The sequence below is a fragment of the Labeo rohita genome, chromosome 13 (assembly GCF_022985175.1).
Source record: "Labeo rohita strain BAU-BD-2019 chromosome 13, IGBB_LRoh.1.0, whole genome shotgun sequence".
NCBI classification, from domain to species: domain Eukaryota; kingdom Metazoa; phylum Chordata; class Actinopteri; order Cypriniformes; family Cyprinidae; genus Labeo; species Labeo rohita.
This window is the reverse complement of record NC_066881.1, coordinates 16,870,851-16,892,034: the sequence shown is the minus strand read 5'-3', so window position 1 is coordinate 16,892,034 and position 21,184 is coordinate 16,870,851. Positions and strand designations below refer to the sequence as shown.

The 21,184-nt window shown below is 34.6% G+C and overlaps 1 protein-coding gene across 1 annotated transcript in view; it reads left to right on the top strand.

Annotated features, from left to right (window-relative positions):
* prim2 (DNA primase subunit 2) overlaps window positions 1-21,184 on the top strand; it is a 73,000-nt gene that overhangs the window by 14,463 nt on the left and 37,353 nt on the right. The window contains exon 8 of the mRNA XM_051125333.1: window positions 20,388-20,455. Within this exon, the coding sequence (XP_050981290.1) occupies window positions 20,388-20,455 (68 nt within the window). The remainder of the gene's footprint in view (window positions 1-20,387; window positions 20,456-21,184) is intronic.

Here is a 21,184-nt window from a genome sequence, read left to right as displayed (position 1 = left end):
GGATTGGTTATTTTCATTAAAAAAAAATACAATTTAAATACTTTCCAATCTCAAGCGCTTGTCTTGTCTTGCTCTGCACAAGAAATGACTTGTTTTACACCAAATTAAACATGCAATGTTAGATCTGCACCAAACTTAACATGTTTGGGTAGATTCCTGGCCTGAAGACATCTAAAGGCCACTCAGTATTCAGTTATAATCGTAGCGTCACCTGTTGACAACAGGATACATCATGCTTTGCACTCAAACATATCATGGTCAATCTGCACCAAATTTTGTATGTTTGATAAAAGTGCTGGCCTGAAGACATCTACATGCCAATATCCAGTTGTAGTCATAGCGCCACCACCTGGTAGCAAAAAGTTTGGCACATATTATGACTTTGACATATTCCTCCTATATTTACCACTTTAAATTCATATTGCTCACCATTCGCTATTTTCCGAAAGCCAACGGGTGGTGATGAGCCTGTGTGGGAGGGCCCTTTCAACACTGCAATGAAAAGGATCTCATGAGGCTCTTAATTATTGATTTATCATGCTTTTGTAATACTACTACGGTATCTATGGTACTACAGTGAAGAAAAATAGTGTCCTAAACATGTAGTAACTACAAATACACACACATATTACAGCACAACTTTTTTAACATTAATAATACTATTTCTTGAGCACCAAATTAGCATATTAAAATGATTTCTAAAGAATGATGTAACACTTAAGACTGGAGTGATGATGCTAAAAATTCAGCTTTGCCATCACAGGAATAAATTGCATTTTAAAATCGACATCTTTCAGAAAATGTAATAAAGTTTTAAATAGCTTTGGTGAGCAAACCAGTGCATCCTCTTAGAAAATGTATTAGCACTGCGGGTAAAAAAGGTTACAAAACGTTCTCTGCCCATCCGGGGGGACCGGCCAAATAACACTAATGGGAACCTAGAAATGTTTTGCATTGTATAATTGCATCTAACTGGAGAGACATCACTTATGTCAATGAGGATATTTAAGCACTGGCTTATTCCACCAAACATCTTTAGGCAGTGTGGTGAGAATGTGCAATTAAAAACTCATCCGCTTCTATACTTTTAATTGTCTTTCAGTCTCACTCCAGCCGTTTTACCCGCGAGTTTGCAGTCCAGTGGTCCTGTGCTGTTGATTTATGAATGTGTAATGCCAGGCTGGAGATCTCTCCCACTCTGTGCTGTGCCAAATGTCCTGATGAATGCTGGAGGAGAGAGATGACCTCCTTGTGGGATCCAGATAACAAGATTGATTCTGGTTCCTTGTCGGCAAGTCTTGCCTGGGATGTAATGATGTGAGCGCTCCATGCATTTATCAAAGCTCCACTTGTAGTCTTGTCTTCAGTGTCTCCCCTCTTGCTTAAATGCAGAACAAGGAGCGCTTTAAGTAGTTTCCCGTCTGTAGGGAAGGCGGGAGCCTTCGGGCATGTTTTGTACAAGCGGCTCCACAGTACAACAGCAATAATCATTTTAGAAATATATCTGGCGCAGCGCACAGGTGTCAGTTTCGTGCCAGGGATAATATGAGAAACAGACGCTGACAATTAACAGGATTTTTATTTGTGCGATTTATATTATTCATTGTTTTGCCTATACGGTAGCTGCAAATTAATTGTGAAATAAATTAATTGAGAAAGCATGATGCATGCAAAATAGTTTAGTAATGAAGTTAAAGATTCATAATGTTCCATTGGAAATATGAAACGGGTGAACGTTCAGGAAGATTTTGCAATAATCCGCTTATTTTATGTTTGTGCCAATATACAGTATAATGAGTTTTGAAATATGAAAAGAGCTCTTTATTAGATGATAATGATCTTGTGTGAATTATTCGTTTTATTATAGGCTGGACTAACATTTAAATTCATTGGTGAAATTTTATATTGATAATTTTTATATTTAAGCCTCGAGGATGTTAATGTGATATTATGGATCGTTAAAATTTTTAAAAGTGGCAGCGAAAGTACAGCGTTAGGTCTTTCTCTTTTTGTGGAGGTGAAATGTTTCCAAGACGAACGCTTCACACGCTCTGTGCGCCTCTCCACACCGCCCACTTGCGAAACGCGGTTGTCGCTTCAATTTTCCAATTTTCCTCTCACAAAAAGCCAGGGCTTCTGAAAGGCACTTGAATATAAATATTTTAGGGTTGTAATTATTTGAGGGGGAAGCATTGATGTTTAAATATTAAAGGCCTCGTCTCTCAGTATGCTGTGACAGTATTTAGAGGGGCTCTCAAACTATCTTATTGCACAATGTCTCAGACGTCTGTTACAGCATCGGATTATAGCTCAAGTATGGACGGGTAATTGTATTTTCAGCTGTTTTATTAGCATCTTTATTTCTGGTTTGATGCTGGATCTACATGCTTGACATTATTCACACTTCAGTGAAACACTCAAGGAGGAATTTGCACTTTGTTGATGATAGGGTAGTCATGTAATTTAGTTTATTTATTTATTTTTCACTCATCGTGATGGATTCAGCCTAGGAGATGGTGTTAGGAATTGTATATTATTTGTATTATCTCTCTGCTGCTTCAGAATAGGTCATAGGAATGTTCTTGTAGATGAAATGACTGTTTACTAAAACAGAAAATGTTCAATAAGCATAGCTTGTGTGATATTGCTTCATCCTACAAACTCTGAATTTACAGATGACTTGATGATTTTAATTTCCAAAGAATTACTGTAATATTCTTTAAATATAAGAGAACTTTTATGAATGTAAATATAAAACATTTTTCTATCATATAATAGGGCCTTTTTTATTTATTTTGAATATATTTTGTGTGGTAATAACATGTACAAAGTTAGTTGTTAAAGGATTAGTTCACTTCCAGAATAAAAATTCCCAGATAATTTACTCACCTCCGTGTCATCCAAGATGTTCATGTCTTTCTTTCTTCAGTCGAAAAGAAATTAAGGTTTTGAGGAAAACATTCCAGGATTTTACTCCATATAGTTCATTACTTCAATGGGGATCAACGAGTTGAAGGTCTAAATTACAGTTTCAGTGCAGATTCAAAAGGCTCTCTATATATATATATATATATATATGTATATGTATATGTATGTTTTATTATTTTTTTTTTATATTTATTTATTTATTTATTTATTTATTTATAGTGCCGTATATGTCAGCGCACTAACCACAAGGCTGTTGGCACTGACGATACCTTGTGATTTAACTAACTTAACAACCATTCCTCACCAGGTCGATGAACTAAGATGTGTGACAGCTTTTAATGATTATTAAGGGAGTTTGTATGTGAGATATTGATTTAATACAACAGTTAAATAAACAAGATGTTAATATTAAGTGACTAGAGTCTGACTATAACACTACTGCCTGATTTTGCTCCGTTTCGTCGTCAGTAATAGTTTGAAACGAGTCACAGCTGAGCCCCTGCAATTCTCTATTCAAACACAGCTGCGTTTTGTTTATGAATGAATGTGTTTTTAAATGAATCTAGTGAGTCAATTAATCAATTTCCCATTCATAAAGACAGTCACTTTCTTTATTCCTGAATGAATCAGCTGTACGAACGAATCTAATGAATGAATGATTCAGTAATCAAATCAGTGACTTGCTACCCTGGCAGTTTTGGTTTCATTTTTAAAGTATCTTTTCCATTATTTAAATTAATTAATATTTCTATATTCAAAATTTTATATTTAAAACAATCTCAACATGAATTTATGAGTTTGATTGCACTCATGCCACCTCTGAGCCTCATTAAACATGTAGCAAATTCATTTTGTTAATACTGATTTTACTAATACTAACTAACTTTTATTCTATTTGTTCTTATGTTGTTTTAATTAGAAATTTTAAAAAGCTTGTTATTTATTTATTTATTTATTTATTTAAATTGGACGTAAAAGATGACATTCTTTTAATAAAGTTAGATATGTCATTACAAAGGTAAAAACTAAATTCCCCTGTAATTCACTTTAAGGAGTCAAATATCACCTCATAATGGGAAGGCTAATTTTTGATCAGATTTTTAAATTATTGATTGGAACGTGTAACTGTAGAGCCCTGCCTCACTCCCACTTGAGACTTTTTCACATTTTTCATAAATTACTACTACAGCATCATGTACATTCTGCTGCTTTTGTATATGAATACTGTTTTTTTTTCTTCTGCTGTTAACAAGCATGTTGTTGTTTATGTCTGTTACACTCAACATCAGTATTGTTCTGAATACATTTCTGCGCTTGAGTTTCTACTAACCTTGCACTGTCCTCATTGTCTTGCAGTCTTGCAGTCTGGTGCTGTTTTATATGCACCATGGTCCTGAAAGAAAGTTGTTTCAATTCACTGTGTACACACTTCATATGGTTGAAATGACAATAAAGCCGCTCTGACTCTGACTGTCAATCACGAACAACTGGTAACATCAAGGGGCCTTTGAATATGGTTATAGACAGCGGGGAGCCTTGGAGTCAGAAAAGGCTGAGAACCACTGATCTGACTTCCTAGACTTCAGCCTGTCTGTTTTCTGCTTCTGTTTTTTAATAAGTGAACATGTCAAATAGGCATCATGGGAAATGTAAAATTGACCTCCAGTGAGACGTAACCTTTGAGTTTGCTCTCAGTCTGTTCATCCCTCAAGTAGCTCTAGTCTCACATTGAGTGAAGGCCACTGAACTGCACAGTGTAAGAAGGCTGGAATTGGATCACTGTTTGCTTTTCATATCACACTGAATACATTTAAGGACAGAAGATGATGATGTTAGATAAACGCACTAACTTGCCTCAGTACAAACTCTACAGGACATGCCGTTGCGTACAAAATACAGACCCAGCTCGTATCTTTCCAGCGACAAGTCTAGTAGAGAGAGATCAGCATGGGGATAATGGGGAAATAAGGAAAATAAAGTGTCAAAGGGGTTACTGTGTGATAAGTAAAAGGGGGTACAGTGGCAGTCTATGTTTGGTGGCTTCATCTAGTACAGGTGTTTTCAAACTGGAGTTTAGCAAATTTTACTTTTTACATTTTCATTCTGTTTCTCGAGTTGTTATTCATGAGATGAGCTGTTAATCATATGATTAATCCTGAAATTTCTGTGCTTAATATATATTGTTTGGAAGCTGTGATACTTTTTTCAGGATACATTGATAGATAAATAAGTCAAAAAGAGCAACATTTATTTATAATCGAAATCCTTTGTAACAATATACACAACAGGGTCAGTCCATTTTAGAAAAAAAAACTTTTATTTAGCAAGGATGTGTTAAATTGATTAAAAGTGATAATAAAAGACTTGATTGTTAGAAAAGATTGAACACTATTTATCAAAGAATCCTGAAAAAAATATCACCGATTCCAAAAAATATAAGTAATATAAGGATCATGTTATACTAAAGACTGGAGTAATGATGCTGAACATTCAGCTTTGCATGAAAGGAATAATTTATATTTTAAAGAGTATTAAAATAGAAACCCGTTATTTTAAATTGTAGTAATATTTTACAGTGTTACTGTTTTTTCTGTATTTTTGATCAAATAAATGCAGCCTTGGTGAGCTTAAGAGACTTCTTTAAAAAAAAAGATTTAAAATTTTACTGATCCCAAACTTTTAAATGGCACTGAATTATTTTTTTTTTTTTTAAAAAATATTCACTGTTAATTAGGGATATAACATTCACAATACTGGTTACACAGTACAATTTTCTGACCATTTTTTTCTAGTTATAAATTAAAAAGTTTCTTTTTATTATTTCTCAGAAAAAAATTGCTGCACATGTCTTTGCAACATTGAAATATGTCAAATAACAAAATTAAATATACATTTTAAAACAAATGTCAAATCAAATAAATGAGACACAAGAAATCTTTTCATATAAACAAACTAAGGCTTTGTGCTCTTTTAAAGTTAGTCAGCCACTGCATTTTTTAAATTTTAAATTAGATTGTATAATTTCACACCTAACGCAAAAACTGAATAGTCTGACTTTTAGCTTTGTGACACTATACTACATAAAACATCTACATGAAACAAAAACAGCAGACTTCTGACAGCAGGTGGCGCTTATGGAGCAGCAGCAATACAGCGTTTCCTTGGTTACTGCACTTATAAACACTGCACATTAATATGCATTATAGAGGCAAAATGAAAAGAAAATACTATTTAAACATTTCTGAAGACAGTTCCCTTCAGAGAAACGTTCATATTAACCCCACCCCCAGTTACATCGCGATTCATTTAACATCTCAACCGACTTTTGTAATTTATGTAATATAATTCTGTAATTTACTGGAGGGAAACATTAATATAAAGTGTTACTGTCAAGTTGATCTGAGTAGTGTTGTCACAATACCAATATTTTGTCTTCGATACGATACCTGATTAAAATATCACGAAACTACCACTGAACCGATACTACAAAAAAAAAACATAGAACAATAGAAAAAGTAATTGAATAATAGATCCAAATGGAGATCGTAGTTGTTTTATCTATTTTATTTGATTTTAATAATCAAAAGCATGTCTACTGAATTTATAAAGGATAATTAGATTTGATAAAGAATTAATTTATTATAGGCTATTTATATCTTTTTTCAGATGTTGTGTATTTACAAAATTCTGGTAAAAAAAAAAATTCAGGTAAATATTCCTTAAACATTGTTTTAATAATGTTTTTTTATTAGTAGAAGTAATATCTTTTTATTAAGTAATATCTTAATATATTTCTGACTGTCAAGTTAAACGGAACGTTTATTTTGACGGGTTGCTGTGAAGACCTTTAGGGTTTTCATTATGTGACGATAGTTTTCCGCAAAAGAAACGGTAAAATGCTCATGAAGTGACTCTCAGAGCAGTTCTAGAGATGTTGTTCATGTGTTCAAGTACTCGTTTATTGAGGCGACAGATGCTGAAAACACAGCGAACGTCACGTAATAAACAAAACTGCGTGTCTGTGCCATTCAATAACACAGACGAGCAGAAATACGGCTCTTATTAAAATGCATTCTTAAATTACCGGTACTGGTAAAATGGGGAATTGTATCATTTTTAAAAGCAGGGTATTGTGATACTTTTTAAGTACCAGTATATTGTGCAATACTAGATATAAGTAATATTTTCCACATAATACATAACCAATTCTTTTGTTTTTTGTACATTGGTTATGTGTGTTTATCTATGCAAGTTTAATTTTACAAATAGACTGTTGTCTTTATATCACACTTATGCCATGTATACACTATATGACAGTTATCAGATTGCTGTTCTTTTCACACTACACAACTCTATGTTGTCGCCAATGTCAGTTCCAGTCAAAACACATTTCACACTAAAGGACTTGGGTCACAAATAGATTAACCTGCTAAATATCTGTCAGTCACGTGCACTTCTCTTAGATTCCGTCTTTGAAAATGTACACATAGTGATAGTCATTCATGTGAGCGAGCACCAATTTGTCTTCAATTTTGGGCCTTTGTCAATGATCTCCATTAACTGAAGTACATGTGGCTTTGCTGTTGTCACCATTTTTAACAAAATCTCAATAAGTCTTTATAAATTAAAAGCAGAGAGCTGTATTTCAGCTTTATTTTTGCAGTATTTTGGCGATCTTGCCTTTAAAAAGTTGTCATTTTGTCATCCCAAGGCTGGCTAAAAGTCTTATGTGATGGCAGCTGTGCATCGTGGCAGCAGTCATACGCAATTTCATAGATTTCATCATGCCCTCATAAGAGAAAAATGACCTCTGATCTGAGTGTCCAGATGGCAGTACTGGTCTCCTCACAAGATGCGCAAGTTGAAAACCTTGAAGTGTCGCCCAAGTATCTTTTGTGTCGAAATTCTTTGGATCCTTTTTGGAAAGTCAGTCCGTGATCTATGCGGACCAAAGGATAGTAAATGATCCTGCACCATGCATCAATTCACAGCAGTCAGCCGGCTGTACGGTCTGCCAAGTTTTAACGCCAACTCTGCAACTCTTCCGCTGTCCCTGAGCTCCGGCGAATTTGCATCGAATGACATTTTGCTGTAACGCTAACAAGAGAAGCCGGTGTTTTCAATCAATCAGCTTGTGAAAGGCTCTTGAAGTCAGCACAGGTATTCTGCAGAAAGTGCCTGAGATTATTGTGCTTACACAGCAAGTGTGATGCTGGTCACCAAGGTTACCGCTGAATTATATCTGCGTCTGTCTCAAGGACCCTGCAAAGCTTATTAAGATAGAAAGCCTGTAATTTTGGAGCTTGCCTTTTGGGTTCAAAGTTTTGTTGCTCATTTAAGCAAACTTATTTAATGAATTCAGTGTATAGTAATACTTTAAATGAAGAGCCCTTAATTGTCATTGTGGGTTTCCAGTGTTTTTGTGGTTTTATTTCCTCTGGCTTTTTTTTTTTTTATGACAGTATGGAAGAGCAGGGGGCAACAATCTTAGCTAACCTGTCAGTCCTGAAAGCAAAATATTCCCATCCAAATGCTGTTAGCACTTGACAGGTATGAGTGAGCTCTCCAGACCATGCATTAAGCTGTATTTTATATAAGTGTGAAGTCTGTTGGTTCCAGGCTTGCCTGCTCCTGTTTCTAAGCATTTCTAAGTTTCTAATATTTTAAAGGGCTGAAGCAACTTTTGACTTGCTGTTGCAACTTTGGTCCATCTAACATAATGCTAAAAAAAAAAATATCTCTAATGATCATGTTGTATTTTTTATTGTATTCTGAAGCTCTGGTGTTTTTTACGAATGCTATGCCTTTTTTTCTTTATTTGGAAAAAAAAAATGTCTGCTTTCTGCAGAGATTCAGTTTAAAACATGTTTTGTGCTAATTCTGTTTTCATTTTCGAAATGTTTTGGAGTTGAATGTTGCATAGTAAATATTCAACAAGAATACTTTTTTACACTTTATTTAACAAGTATGAAGTAATATTAATTAACTACATTTACTTACTCTGTTGTCAGAGCCAGGATGAGGGTTTGGTTTAGGGTTCGTTGCATGTAATTATGCAATTATTGTTATTAATATAGTAATTACATGCCTAACAAGGATGAGGGCTCTACACTTATCTTTTTAGGAGCACTAAAAAGAAGTCACAATATTCAGGAGCACCTTCTGATCAGTTAAAATTCTTATCAAAAATTAGTGTTCCATTAGTCTTCTCATTACGAGGTGATATTTCACTCCTTAAAGTGATTTGTAATAGCTTTAATTACCAAAAGTATGTCATCTTTTGTCAGATTAAAATTTTTTCAAATTTCTACTTAAAACAAGAGAAGATGAATAAGTTACCAACCATATGAAATCAGTATTAATAAAAAATGAATTTTGTATTACAGCGGTGCACAGAAGAACACAAAAGTGGCTTGTAGGTATATTTTCAGATAATAAAGGAGGCTCAGAGTGCAATTAAATTCATAAATTTATGTTGAGATTAATGTTTTAAATATAAGTTTTGAATATATAAATATTAAATGATTTAAATAACTAAAATGATACTTTAAAAATGAAACTAAGACTGCCAGTAGGTGGCGGCAAGTCACTGATTTTTATCACTGAGTCATTCATTCAGATGATTTGTTCAAACAGCTGGTTCATTCAGGAATGAAGCAAGTGACTGTCTTTATGAATGGGAAATCATGAATCACTGACTCACTAGATTTGTTTAAATATGCATTCGTAAACGTAACACTGCTGTGTTTGCTTGAAGATGGGCTCAGCGGCTCTGTGATTTTTTTTTTTTTTTTTTGATGAAATAAAGCAAAATCAGGCAATAGTGTTACAGTCAGACAATTTAAGTCACTTAATATTAACTTCTTGTTTATCGAACTATTGTATTAATTCAGTATCACATTTACAAACTCCCTTAAAGGCATTTTCCACAAGCTGAATGATCTATAACATACTTTGGTTAAATTACTCAATGGTAGTGTAAAAAACACCCTTTTTACCTGGTCAAAAACAGCCCTGTTCACTGTGTTGGTGCATGTCCCTTTAAATGCTAATAAGCTTTGCTCACCCCGCCTCTCTCTTCCGTGGGGTGACGAGTGATTTGAGAGACTGTAAACTAATGCTAATGTTAGCACTACTTATCATTTTCTTCAGTCCTCTATTTATTAGAACTCCTAAAATATATTGATTTTGAGCCAGGAAACTCCCTGAACAGATTTGTGTGTGTGTATGATTTAAAATGTAATAGTGATGAATCTGTAAGTTGTCTGATGTTCCAGAGGGAAAAACAAACATTTAAGTTAATACAATTTTAGCAAAGTCAAATAAAAGCTAAACTTGTTTTTTAAACAAACAAACAAACAAACAAACAAGGCATGTTGTGGGTATGCTTTTGTTTTGAATGAAATGTACAGTGCAACAATGCATAATTTATTTAGTTTGTTTTTTAAAATTCTTCCTCTTATAAGCTGCACGCTATCTGCTTCACGTTAGACATGCATCCTGCATCTCTGTATCTTTGTTGGGCAGATTCCCCTCAGTGGTTCCAGTTAATCTTGTCGGTTTTGGTATTGCTGATTGCTTATCAAGATGCTGATGTCTCCACCAACAAAGGGGAGATGACTTTTGCAGCCTCGTTCCAGACTATGCTAATCCAGCACTCAATATGGCCTATCTGGGGATTTATGAAAGCAACAGTGGGCTTTCTGATTTACGGCTTTACACAGATCCATCTTCAGGAACACGCGGAAAGGTCTGCTCAATATGTTATCACCGGATCCAAACATTTAAAGCTCTGAGCGTGGTTGTTCAGGATTTAAGCAGCTTGCAGGTTGCGCAGAGTAGCTGGCCGTTCACATAAACGTTATTGTTGTTGCGGGCTTATGGGTTTAGAGAGGTTTGTCTTCTGCAAGGTCTTCTGTGCCGCATAAAGACATTTAGGACACCAAAATTAAGCCATTCTCTCATGTGCTGAACCATGTGATTCTTTCATAAGGTTTGCTCTGAGTTTCTGCTCTCAGTAATGTATTTTTGTAAGCTGCTTATGAAATTGTATGAAATGGCAGTCGTCCAAATGCTCCCCTTTAAACCCAAAGCAGAGTTTAATATGAACATGAATTTTAATGCAAGCTCTGTGTGTATATATACTGCATAAATATATAAATAATTGTTTGAGTATCTATCTGTCTGTCTGTCTGTCTGTCTGTCTGTCTATCTATCTATCTATCTATCTATCTATCTATCTATCTATCTATCTATCTATCTATCTATCTATCTATCTATCTATCTATCTGTCTGTCTGTCTGTCTGTCTGTCTGTCTGTCTGTCTGTCTGTCTGTCTGTCTGTCTGTCTGTCTGTCTGTCTGTCTGTCTGTCTGTCTGTCTGTCTGTCTGTCTGTCTGTCTGTCTATCTGTCTATCAGTGGTGTGCAGTGGTATTCTAAAATGAGGAGGCAATGTCCTCAGTTTTCTTTCTTTCTTTTTCTTTTTTTCCTTCCTTTATTTCTTTTTCCTTCCTTCCTTCCTTCCTTCCTTTATTTCATTTCTTTCTTTCTTTCTTTCTTTCTTTCTTTCTTTCTTTCTTTCTTTCTTTCTTTCTTTCTTTCTTTCTTTCCTTCCTTTATTTCATTTCATTCCTTTCTTTTTCTTTCTTTCTTCCTCCTTTCTTTATTTCTTTCCTTCCTTCCTTCCGTCCTTTATTTTTCTTTCTTTCTTTCTTTCCTTCCTTCCTTTATTTCTTTCTTTATTTCTTCTTCTTTCTTTTTTCCTTCCTTGCTTTTTCTTTATTTCCTTCCTTTACTTTCTTTTTCTTTCTTTCTTTTTCCTTCCCTTATTTCTTCATTTCATTCCTTTCTTTCTATTTTTTTTTTCTTTCTTTCCTTTCTTTCTTTCTTTCTTTTTCTTTCTTTCCTTCCTTCCTTCCTTCCGTCCTTCCTTCCTTCCTTCCTTTATTTCTTTCTTTTTCTTTTTTCTTTCTTTTCTTTATTTCTTTCTTTCTTTATTTCCTTTCTTTATTTACTTTCTTTCTTTTTTCTTTCTTTCTTTCTTTCCTTCCTTCCTTCCTTTCTTTCTTTCTTTCTTTCTTTCTTTCTTTCCTTCCTTCCTTCCTTCCTTTCTTCCTTTCCTTCTTTCTTTCTTTCTTTCTTTCTTTCTTTCTTTCTTTTCTTTTTTTTTTTTTTACATTAACAATGTAATCAATATTCATTTTAATAAAGCAATGTATGAATCATCAAGTTTGTGTTTTTAAGCATTTTACATTTATTCCAAAATAATAACTCAAGGAAGTAACAATTTAAACAATCTATTTAATTTCTGAACTTATGTTTGGCTATTCTTCTTATTATCTTTGAATCTTTCAGTTCATCACTAATCAAAGCTTGGTAAATATTGGTCACAGACACAGATTTACTTTAAATTTCACCAAGTTGATTACTCACTAAAGACTCCCACAAATCATGTTTTAATGCCATTTTAAGTCTTACTTTGACATAACAAAGTGGTTATATCTATGTGTGTGAGCTGTTTACTTAATTTTTTAAATTAGTCTTCACATTAATACTATTATATTCATTCAGACTGATTCGCAGACGTGGAACACACACAAGAGGCGGGATTTATCACATGAACCAATCACAGCCGAATGTAACTAGTAATATCCAATCATATTGTGATGGAGGCACAGGCTTCTCTCACGTGACTCTCCCCCTTTCATTCTCAGTTATCCCTGATCAAACCCACTGCACACTTTAGGGGGTCTGTTAAAACTCAGTGGGCTCAGGGGAGACGAGAGAGACATGGACCCCCACTGTAAGTTTACCTGTTGGTGTCACTGTTAGACAGTGTTTCTTTAAAAAACGTGTGATTTTATACACTTTAAAAATTTTTTATTTTTTTTTTTTGTAGGAAAACCCTGTGATATATACACACGAGCACACACATGCATATTTTGTATGTGTAAGCCTGTGACAATCTCATCTGTGATCTTCATGTCGACAAAACCTGCTCTGCTCAGTATAGCAGTATGCGCTGTACACGCTGCTAATCTTGTTAGCTTGGCCTCTTGTGCTCATAATGCAGTGCGGTGACTGTACCTTTCCTCCACTACAAATCACCAGACTCCTTTTGCATGGAGATGGACTAAGCTGTTGGCGCTTTTGCTAACAAGCAAAATCCATAGTGCCTTGTCGCTCCTCAGAGAGTCCAACAAGCCTACGTAGGACCTCAATGATGCCAATTAGCCGCATCGTCTTCTCACCATTTTGCATAGCCGCTAGCAGTGTGCGCAAGGGCCATCTAGGAGTCAAAGTCCCTGACAAGCATGCCTCTCAATTATTTCTTGTACGTTTCATCACAGTTGAATCACCATCTGGACCAGTCCGCTCATTAGCTTTTCCTGTCTGGACAATTTCACATGTTTTCAGTTGCCAGCTCTTGAGTCAGTACGACATGTTCAGAGGGGAGGATTGTTTCGAAATAAAATAGCTGTTTTTATTTCTGTTGGTGAATAACAATTGATTTTGAGGATGCAAATCCAATGTTGATACAGCATACTAATTGAGATTTAAAGTCGAGATGCACAATGAGATTAGAGCACAAACTAATATTGGATAATCATTAAACTAATGTTGCTATTGAACACACTCTTTTATTTAAAGCGTTTATACACTACCAAAAAAGGTTTGGGCTTGGAACTATTTTTTATGCTCACCAAGACCAATTTTTTTTTTTTCCCCGAACAAAATAAAGTAAAAGCAATAAAATTAGCATATATTATCTATTTTTTTTATTTATGCATTTTATATAAATGCATAAAATGTAATTTATTCCTGTGATAGAATGTTTCTTTTTATTATCAATATTGAAAACAGCTGTGTTGCTTAATATTTTTGTGATGCATCTTTTTAGTATCTTTGAATAGATAGTTCAAAAGAACAGCATTAATGTATATATCTATATCTTATCCATCTATATACAGTGGCATGCGAAAGTTTGGGAACCCTTTGCAGAATCTGTAAAAATGTAACTAATTTTAACAAAATGCATGTTATTTTTTAATTAGTACTGTCCTGAGTAATATATTTTACATAAAAGATGTTTGCATATAGTCCACAAGACAAAAAAAATAGCTGAAATAATTCAAATAACCCCCTTCAAAATTTTAGGAACCCTTGTTTTTTAATACTATGTGGTTATCTGGGTGATCTATGACTGTTTTTTTTGTTTTTTGTTTTTTGTTTTGATGGTTGTTCATGAGTCCCTTGTTCTGAAAAGTTAAACTGAGCACTCTTCTTCAGAAAAATCCTTCAGATCCTGCAGATTTTTTAGTTGTCCAGCATCTTTTGCATATTTGAACCCTGCAAAGGGGCTCCCATATTTATTTTTACAAATGTTTTTACAACATGATGCTTCCTTGCTGAATAAAACAGAGTTCGTAAGGTGCTTAAAGTATTTGAATTTAACTTTTTGAAATTGAAACCCTTGAAAATAGCAATATTCCTGAAGAGGTACTTGAAAAGTGCTTGAATTATTGAACGACAACGTATCTAAGAAAAAAAGGGTTTCATTTTGTCAATAAGCTCATATGTTTTTGCGCAAAATTCACATAGTAAAAAAAAAAAAAAAAAAAAAAAAAATCATACCTTGCTTATTTCAGTTAATGTCAGAAAGCAATCAAGCCAGATCAAATTAAAAGAGCCATTCATTTTTGAATTTCGACATCACTTGTAACAATTTTAAAAAGGATTTAGTGATGGGTGAAACGGAGCTTTTCAAAAGTTTTCGAATCAGTTGAACCACCGCGTCACAAAATGATTCACTCTTTTGAAGCACTCTAATCGGATCGTGTATTGCGAATCATTTGATTCAGATTGGGACTTCAAATTGCGTGTCACAAATCATTTGATTTAGACTGTAACGGGTTCAGATTCAAATCAGATGATTTGCGAAAAATGATCTGAAGTCCCGATCTAAATCAAATGATTTGTTAATCATTTCATTTAGTTCTGAACTTCAGTTCGGGTTCAGATCAGGATTTTGGAGCGAGTTTTTTATTTTTTATTTTTTATTTATTTATTTTTTTTGCATGTGCTTCTCTTGAATTTGGCCATTTTTATTTGTACATTTTTATTTATCTATTTCTCTTTTTTAGAGTTTGATAATTGAGATCTCTGGTTGAAGTCCTTGAAAATCAAAAAAGTAGTGGTTGAAAAGTCTTTGAAAGTCCTGGAATGTTGTTTTACAGTATCTGTACAAACCCTGACAGAAGTATTCATTTAAATATTTAAACATTAAATTAACTAAGAAAGGTTTTAAAGTATTTCTCAATCAAGCAAACAGATGTTTTTCAAGTAGATGTTGAAGAAGAAACAATAAAGTTAAAACTGGAATGAATGTCATAGTGTTTAATATGATGATTGTTAGATTTAATCCTTTTTAATACAGATTCAGCATACTCTCTCTTCACATTCCTACCTTGAAGGAATGTGTTTTTTCAGGTTTGTACCAACCTTGACATTGGGTAAATGTACTGCAGTATGCATAATATAGATGTGTCTACAGAGTCATTGCTTTGCTCTTTTCTGCTTATCTCTGAAGTGACACCAGCTGAAGTAAATTCATTTTCACATCAAGCTTAAAGCTTCGAGTTGGCATGTTTGATCAGCTTCTTTTCTGTCTCAGCAGCCTGTCAGCCAGTGATGTTGTATCCAAACATAAATGGAAAGTTAGCAGATATGCTCTGTTTCTGTATGAAAGGACACGCTGTACAGTATTTGCTCAGCTGGAGTGTAAGGATGTCCTTGCGTTACTTGTTTCCACCTGATGGGGGAGTTGTCTTTCCAATTCTCTCTTATGTGTCTCAGCAAGCATATTTCATTGCGACATCTGTTCCCCAGTAATGTGTCTTAAGCAACCAACATGATAATCAGTTAAAAAGGAAGCCTCGCCATAGTCTCCACAAAGTGTTTAATTTGTACACATTGTGTATCTGATTTGTTAGAGTCAAGAAACAGAAAACGAACAAATTAGGTTCTAGTTTTAAAGGGACTGACATGAATTTTATTCTTTGAGATGTCCTGCTTTTCTCTTAACTATTAAGAATCCCTTTCAAAGTAGATAGAGATGCTGCAATTATCTCTCAGTGAAGAAATTCCTGCATGTTTTCTTTCTTTTGTCATAGAATAATAAATTGACATTGGTTTCATCCAGACAGAAAGATGTTAAGCATATGCTTAGCTGTGAATTAGTAAAATATTCAAGAGTCTTAGTGTTTCCTTTGGTATCAAAAATATTCATAAAACAGCAGTCTTTTTCATTAGTTAGTCATTTACATTCCTTACGGCCTAATCTTGCATGTTATTCTGTGTATGAAATTTTTGCACATCTATTTTTTTCTTAAATGAAATAAATGGGGGATCCATGAACATATTATATATTTGTAGCAATAGCCAAAAATGCATTGTATGGGTCAAAATTATCAAAAATTGTTCTATGCCAAAAATCATTAGGATATTAAGTAAAGATCATGTTCCATGAAGATATTTTGTAAATGTCCTACTGTAAATATATCAAAACTTTAAAGGCGATTTTCTCAATATTTAGATTTTTTTTTGCACCATCAGATTCCAGATTTTCAAGTGGTTGTCCTAACAAACTGTACGTCAATGGAAAGCTTATTTATTCAGCTCTCAGATGAGGTATAAATCTCAATTTAAAAAAACTGACCCTTATGACTGGTTTTGTGGTCCAGAGTCACATGTACTTTAAACTTTAAGGCGCACTAATATTTGCACTGCATGTTATTGCAGTTTTAATGTACTTGTCTGTTTTTACACATGGCTTTGCTTTGAGTTGCAGTTGTGAAGTGATGAATGTGACCTTGTGAAAATCATATCAGGCACCAATCTAGCGTCCTATCAGTGTCTTATATACCTGTCAGGCTCAACTGAAAGTGATTGTCATGCTCAGGAACGGACAGAAGTGACCTGGCTCAGGGCCACCGCCACCATGTTCCTCATCTCTCTGTTGGTGCTTCACAGCGCTGCACACTGACCCTCAGCAGGCCGGCCCTGTACGCTACTTTCCTGCTTCTGACTTCTATTTCCTGCCAATTATCTGGATCACCAACATGGCTGTTGTGGAGTAATGACTGTGCCTCGTTTTCTCTGCCGTTAGTGAGCCGTCGTGGCTGATGTGTGTTGCTGTAATAGCTTCTCATGGCCATGGAGGACAGATAGGAGACATTACTGGGAGTGTCTCATTAAATGAGCATGAAATTGAAAGCTGCTTCCCATCTAACAAAGAGTTTGTGCTGAGCTTTTATCTCCGATGACATGTGGTTTGGATTTCACTTGATCATACAAAAGGATAAAATGATTTCTCAAAGTCTCTTTTGTGGAGTTTGTATGTTCACTCAGTCTGATTTTCAAAAGTGTCTCAGTTGCACAGAAAATGACAAAATTAGGGGGGTGCACAAACATGATGGTTCAGTACGTACCTCGGTTTTGATGTCACGGTTCGGTATGATTTTAGCACAGCAGGAGGAAAAGCCAAACATCATATATATCGGGCTGGGAGATATGACAAATATCTCATATCACGATATAAGTCATCTCATATCCCGATAACGATATATATCACAATATATTTCCTTTTCTGCTCTCTGGTGTATTTCTTCCTCTACTTTGGCCCGACACTCGTGATATAAATGAGGCAACTCAACTTGTGTGAAATGTTTTCGGCTTGGCATTGTGAACCTGGAGTCAAGTGTTTTCATCAGTGCACAAAACCCATGTTTCTCAACTATGTAAAGTGGGACCATGTCTTCGCAAATGTAAGTTGCAATGGCTTCTCTCACAGTTATATTGTTGGGTAATTATACTGTATATCAATTGCAGCAATCAGGCAGCCACTATCAATATATCAGCTAACCATGTCCCTTTAGTGGCTCACGTTAAATTAATATATATGTATATATTATTATATTAAACTGTGGTTTACTGAACAAGTTGCTCTTTCTTTAAATAAATTCTGTTATATTTAACACTTTTTTTTTTTTTTTTTTTTTTAGTGATAAAAATCTACCACAGTTAATGCTTTAAAGTATAGGGAGCCCTTTTACATTAAGTTACAATTAAAAACAGCACCCAAACTTAAATTTAATTACTATTTAGTTTTAAATATAATGATCAATGCTCAACTTTAAATATTGAATAAACAAAAATATTATATGTGAACATAAATTTGCACATAATTGCACATAATGCGGTTTTTAAATGAACTTATAAATTATAAAATTGCTATGTGTTGTTGAAATATATTCAGTTGCACAGTGGCTGTCATAACTTGTTTCATAACAGATTAATATAAACATACATAAAAATAATTAAGTCAGGATGTGACATCAGAATCTCACACTACAATATTTTTAGCAATATTTAAAAAAAAAAAAACAAAGACATGAAGAACTGAAAAATAAATTGTGCTTTTTAGTTATATTATTCTAACTAATGCATTTTGACAGTTCAGAATAAGAGCTCATGTCCTTAACTAAGAAAACTAGAAAAAAGTCAGAATTGACTTGTACCTGAACTTTAAACGGTGCTCAACCCTCTTTTGTATCTGTGACATACTGTCTGTCTAATTTACATTCACACTAGTGATTTTTGAAGGTAAACAAATTATAATATTATAATAATAATAATAATAACAACAACAACAACAATGACCGTAATAGCCAAACATTGTAAAATAATTGGACTACAAAATAAATAAAAAATAATATTTTAATATGAAATATATAAATTAAAATTAATATTTTAAAATTAATGTTATTTTTGCTTTACACTACAGTAGGGAAAATACAATCTGTCTTTTCTAATTTGTATGCTTTCAAAAAAAGAAAGAAGAATTTGGACTGCAGTAACGTTACCTTTTTAAACCGCTAGCTGTCAGCAATTCATACTGCACTTTTAAGCTTTTATTTTGACAGAAACATCAACAGAGCTTTTATTTGAAGGAAACTCCAGCTTCAGTGAAAACAGGCTTACAAAATTGCGTCTCATTACAAACCTAGTGAAATACTGTAATCATCTGCCGTGAAAATAAAGCATAACTAGTGGCCGTTGCGTTCCCAAATGCGTACTAAACTCACAGTGCATGTAATTTATTCACTGTGAACGGAGACGTTCTGAGGTGTGGAAAACACCGGATCACAAGCTGATCGTCTGAGCGAAATGCGAAGGCGCAAACAGACTTGATGATGGGATTAAGCCATATTGCGCTTTCAGTTTTAGGTCGTTTGACAGATGCTGTGTCAAAGCATAATGGCCTAGAACACACCTTTTATGTTAGAATAAGAAGTTTAAATATATTTTAAAACAACACTTTTTGCACGAAAGACCTATCGTTTCATGTTGTCGTATGAACATGATAATAGTAACAAAAACAGAATATAGTCTAATATTTTGCAAAATGCTTTTCTATTAATTTAGCAAACTAACAAGCTGTGGACACTGATGACTTACCTGAGGTAAATGAAGTGCTCTATGACATTTTGTTTGAAACCTGTTTCATTGACGTCTTTCCACGGTTGAAACACTGATTGAACAATTACGTAAGGCATGAGATGTTCATTCATGTTTATTTTGTGTTAAAACTAGTAGTAAAGAGAAAAGCAAGATCATGTTCACTCGTGCTCCAAGTAAATTCATATAACATTAAAATAAAAACTCAATACCAGAACATACAGATAGTCACCAAAAAATACAATTTTAAAAATAGGAACTTCCATTGACCCACGTGAGATGGATTGACCCACATGACCATTCTGAAAACCCTGGTCTTAGCGCTCCTGTTTTTATTTGAAAAATGTGTCATACTTGTTCATCTGCACTGCTGAGATTTAATCCTTGTTATTCCTCTAAATCCATGAATGTCGTCATTGATATTTAATACATTTGTTTTAATGAAACCGTGTAGTGGAGTTGGACGGTGGACGATCTACTTTTAAAGGTTGTGTGTCAGTGGTCATTGGACTGGAACGTTTGCTGCCTACGCTGCAGTTTGTCAGCGTCTCGATAGCTTGATCATCCTCAGACCTCCGCGTCTCTTCATCATTGTCTCGGTTTTGCTTCAGTTAACAGATATCCTGCCACTTTAGCACCAGCGTTGATTTATGATCTTATGCTGAGGATATTTAAAAACCCTGAGATTTGTTTTGACTCAATTTCAACTACTAAACATTTTTTTTTCTTTAATGTTTTATCATTTGGTTTATGTGTTATGTATCTTTTGGGCATCTAAAAGACTTATCACCAGAGGAAAATTATTCATTATGCTGTTCGGAGAAATTCATAGTACATGCTCCAGTTATTGACCTTTTGAATTTCTCTTTACTGCTCCGCTGTAGAAATTACTTTAACCTCTGACACTTAACATATTTTTAATTTCCTTTTTTCTTTCTAGGTGACTGCACGATCCCTGCCAGCGGTACAGTCTGATGAACGACTCCAGCCTCTTTTGAGCCATCTCAGGTAATTGACACCATTTTCATATCGTGACGTAAAACTATATTCTTTATTGCGTTGTGATTATTACAGCAGCTTTATAAAAGTCAGCTATTTTATTTAGACATACCCACATGGGACTTTCCTTTTTTTGTTTCTTAGAGTAGAAAAACATTCACACAATAATCCTTAGTAGTTGTTTTGCAATTTCCTTGGCCTACTGAGGATGGATCAAACGGTCCACTCAAGGCCAGCTGGTACCCAAAGTGACTCCGACTGCTTTCCTTTATCTCTCACATTCGCTTTCATTCAGTCTCTTTCATTAATGCTCTGGGCACAGTCCCATTATGATGCGCCAAGGGTCCTCCACATGTGAACCTGGTCTTGCATTTTTGGCTGCAGCCCAGCGGGGGATACCAGTGTAGATTAAAGCTGGGCCTCTCAGTCATTGGCCACGCTGCATGCACGGACAGCCGTGTCCCTCCACTTGCTCGCAGTGAAGGGGAACAATGGCAGCATTCCCAGCAGTCAATTCATTTGCTTTTTGATGGACTCTGAATGAGAGCATTTTAATTGGATGTGTCTTTAGAGACGACAGTTGTGGCTGCCGAGGACTGGCTAGTGGACTCTTTTACTTTTTGTCAGCACTGGCCAAGCCAGATAAGAGGGTGTGAACAGTGAGGGAATGTAGAGGAATGGAAGAACAAGGCCTGGAAATGCTTAATTATTCATACCATCATACACAGTCTCAGCGGA